Source organism: Triticum dicoccoides, chromosome 5B, assembly GCF_002162155.2.
Source record: "Triticum dicoccoides isolate Atlit2015 ecotype Zavitan chromosome 5B, WEW_v2.0, whole genome shotgun sequence".
In the NCBI taxonomy this organism is placed as follows: Eukaryota; Viridiplantae; Streptophyta; class Magnoliopsida; order Poales; family Poaceae; genus Triticum; species Triticum dicoccoides.
This window is the reverse complement of record NC_041389.1, coordinates 414,333,931-414,336,227: the sequence shown is the minus strand read 5'-3', so window position 1 is coordinate 414,336,227 and position 2,297 is coordinate 414,333,931. Positions and strand designations below refer to the sequence as shown.

Genomic DNA, 2,297 nt, shown 5'->3' with positions numbered 1-2,297 from the left:
GATAGGATTACTTTCTCGTTCCGAAAAGTAAAGGATAACAAGTTAGGATTTTCGCTAGGATACCGCAAAATTAGGATTTTCTGACAATTCTGTTCCCTCAAAAAAGAAAGTGACCGCACCCGTCCGTCCACATTCTCCGCCTAGCTGAACGGCCGCAGTCCACGACCCTAGACGGATGGGAAGCAAGGCAGGGCCGCCGCCGCTGGCTGAAAACCACTCGTCGCCTGTCATGGCGGCCTCCGCCACCACCGACGGTCCACCCTTCCCCATCTACATCTCATCCGACGAGGACGAGGACGTAGCAGTCCTTGGTTCCTCCAGCAACCTCGAGGAGATCCAGATCCAGCAGGCCATCCTCCTCTCCATCGGCCTCTCGCGCGACACGACAGGCATCCCCTCCTCCTCGGCCTCCCTCTCCGGAACCGACGTCGACATAACAGACCGCAAAGGCAAGCGTAAACTACGATCGGAGTCGCCACATCAAGTCATAGATATAGATGATAATGATAGGCAAGAAGTCATCGATGTAGACGACGATGACAGCCTGATCTTCATCAAAGAGACGGGCAGCGGGAAGTGGAGAAAACCACGTAACGGTGGCCTGTTGGAGGTCGGCGAAGGTTCCCACAGCGCCACGATCATGAAAGAGTTCTACTGCACAATCTGCATGGAGACGCTCCCCGGCGTCGAGCGCTTCCCCGTCGCCGGGTGCGCGCACGCCTTCTGCGCGGGCTGCGTGAGGCAGTACATCGCGGCGAGGGTCGAGGACAACCTGCTGTCCATGGGCTGCCCCGACCCGGGCTGCAAGGACGGCGTGCTGCACCCGGAGGAATGCCGCGACATCGTCCCGCCTCAGCTGTTCCAGCGGTGGGGCGCCGCGCTCTGCGAAGTGGCGCTCGGGGACCTCAAGTTCTACTGCCCCTTCAAGGACTGCTCGGCGCTGCTGATCGACGACGGCCCCGGCCCCGGCGACGGGGGCGCGGTGGCGCTCACGAACGTGGAGTGCCCACACTGTAACCGGATGTTCTGCGCGCAGTGCAAGGTGCCGTGGCACGAAGGCGTGGGCTGCGCCGAGTTCCAGCGGCTCGGGGAGGACGAGCGCGGGCGGGAGGACCTGCTGCTGAGGAAGGTCGCGCAGGAGAGGAGGTGGCAGAGGTGCCCCCGGTGCAAGATGTACGTCGAAAGGGTGACCGGCTGCCAGTTCATGAGCTGCAGGTAACTACAACTGCTCCACCTGAATCTCTTCCGAACAACAAAATTACGGACCTTCATGTGCACAGAGTACAAACTAGGCGCGTTTCATGTGATCTGCAGGTGCGGCCACTCCTTCTGCTACATTTGCGGCGGCTCCACGAGGACTGGTGCACATCGTTGCAACCGCATGCGTACTACTTACTGACCTGCATGGTGAATGATCCGAAGATCGACGCTCAAGACCAACGGTACTTGAGGGGAAGGGTGTTACTCTCACAGATGGGTTTCTCTCAATTTAATTTTGTGTGTGTGGATCTATGAGCTCTCAATATGCAGTATATTGTGTAGAGTTCAAAATCATGTGATAAATTTCTAATTAATTTAGCTAATCCCCTGATGCCACCCAACGGCTCAACTGCGTAGCATAAACCCAATGAACTAGGTGCAAAACGGGAATATCTTTCTTGAATTCCAAATTGCAAAACTAGTTTCCTTTTAAGCAAGTGTTCAGATCGTAGTAGGTTTGAGTAGTTGTATTCTTTGCAAGGAGAGCTTTTAGAAAACAGATGTATGTGTGTCACACATCCATAGAGCCATGTGATGTGGATGTTTGCTACTCATGCAAGTATGTAACAAACATGTTAGTTGATAACCAGACAGAGCTACAATAGCAAAAGAGAAATAAAATGCCTTCATAAGCATTGAAGGCAAGATATTGCAACATCCAAGAAAGCATTGTACAACACTAAATGTACACTATTCTAGCAACTAGTGGTTGGGGCGCACCACTGGTGCACCGCCGCCTAAGGGAAAGTTTGGGCGGTGCCAGGTGAGATGTGCCCCTTCCACTATCCTCTTTATATATGCACTATCACTCTTTATACTATGCACTGTCATTGTCATATTTGTTCTCCACCAACAAAAACACAATAATACAAAGGTTTGGCTCAGCTAACTCACCCACTTAACTCGCACAAGCATCACATTCCATGACACAAGCACAACTATATAACAACCTGTTGCTTTCTCGGTGTTTGTTCACACCACCACCACCACCACCACCAATGGCACCCCATTGCATTTCACTCTCCGTATCTGGTCCT

At 53.1% G+C, this 2,297-nt stretch overlaps 1 protein-coding gene across 1 annotated transcript; it reads left to right on the top strand.

The window, feature by feature from the left end:
• The first annotated feature begins 220 nt into the window (after positions 1 to 220).
• Positions 221 to 1,754, top strand: LOC119305622 (E3 ubiquitin-protein ligase RNF144A-like). Its single transcript, XM_037582098.1, has 2 exons — positions 221 to 1,215; positions 1,315 to 1,754. The coding sequence occupies exons 1-2, from the start codon at positions 230 to 232 to the stop codon at positions 1,397 to 1,399; spliced, it is 1,071 nt and encodes a 356-aa protein (XP_037437995.1). The 5' UTR covers positions 221 to 229; the 3' UTR covers positions 1,400 to 1,754.
• Positions 1,755 to 2,297: the final 543 nt, after the last annotated feature.

What these genes read in the sequence shown, in the direction of transcription:
- LOC119305622 (XM_037582098.1), top strand. Translation starts at nt 230, where the DNA reads ATGGCGGCCTCCGCCACCACCGACGGTCCACCCTTCCCCATCTACATC. An exon ending in TGCCAGTTCATGAGCTGCAG is followed by an intron (nt 1,216 to 1,314) that starts GTAACTACAACT and finishes TGTGATCTGCAG; the next exon opens with GTGCGGCCACTCCTTCTGCT.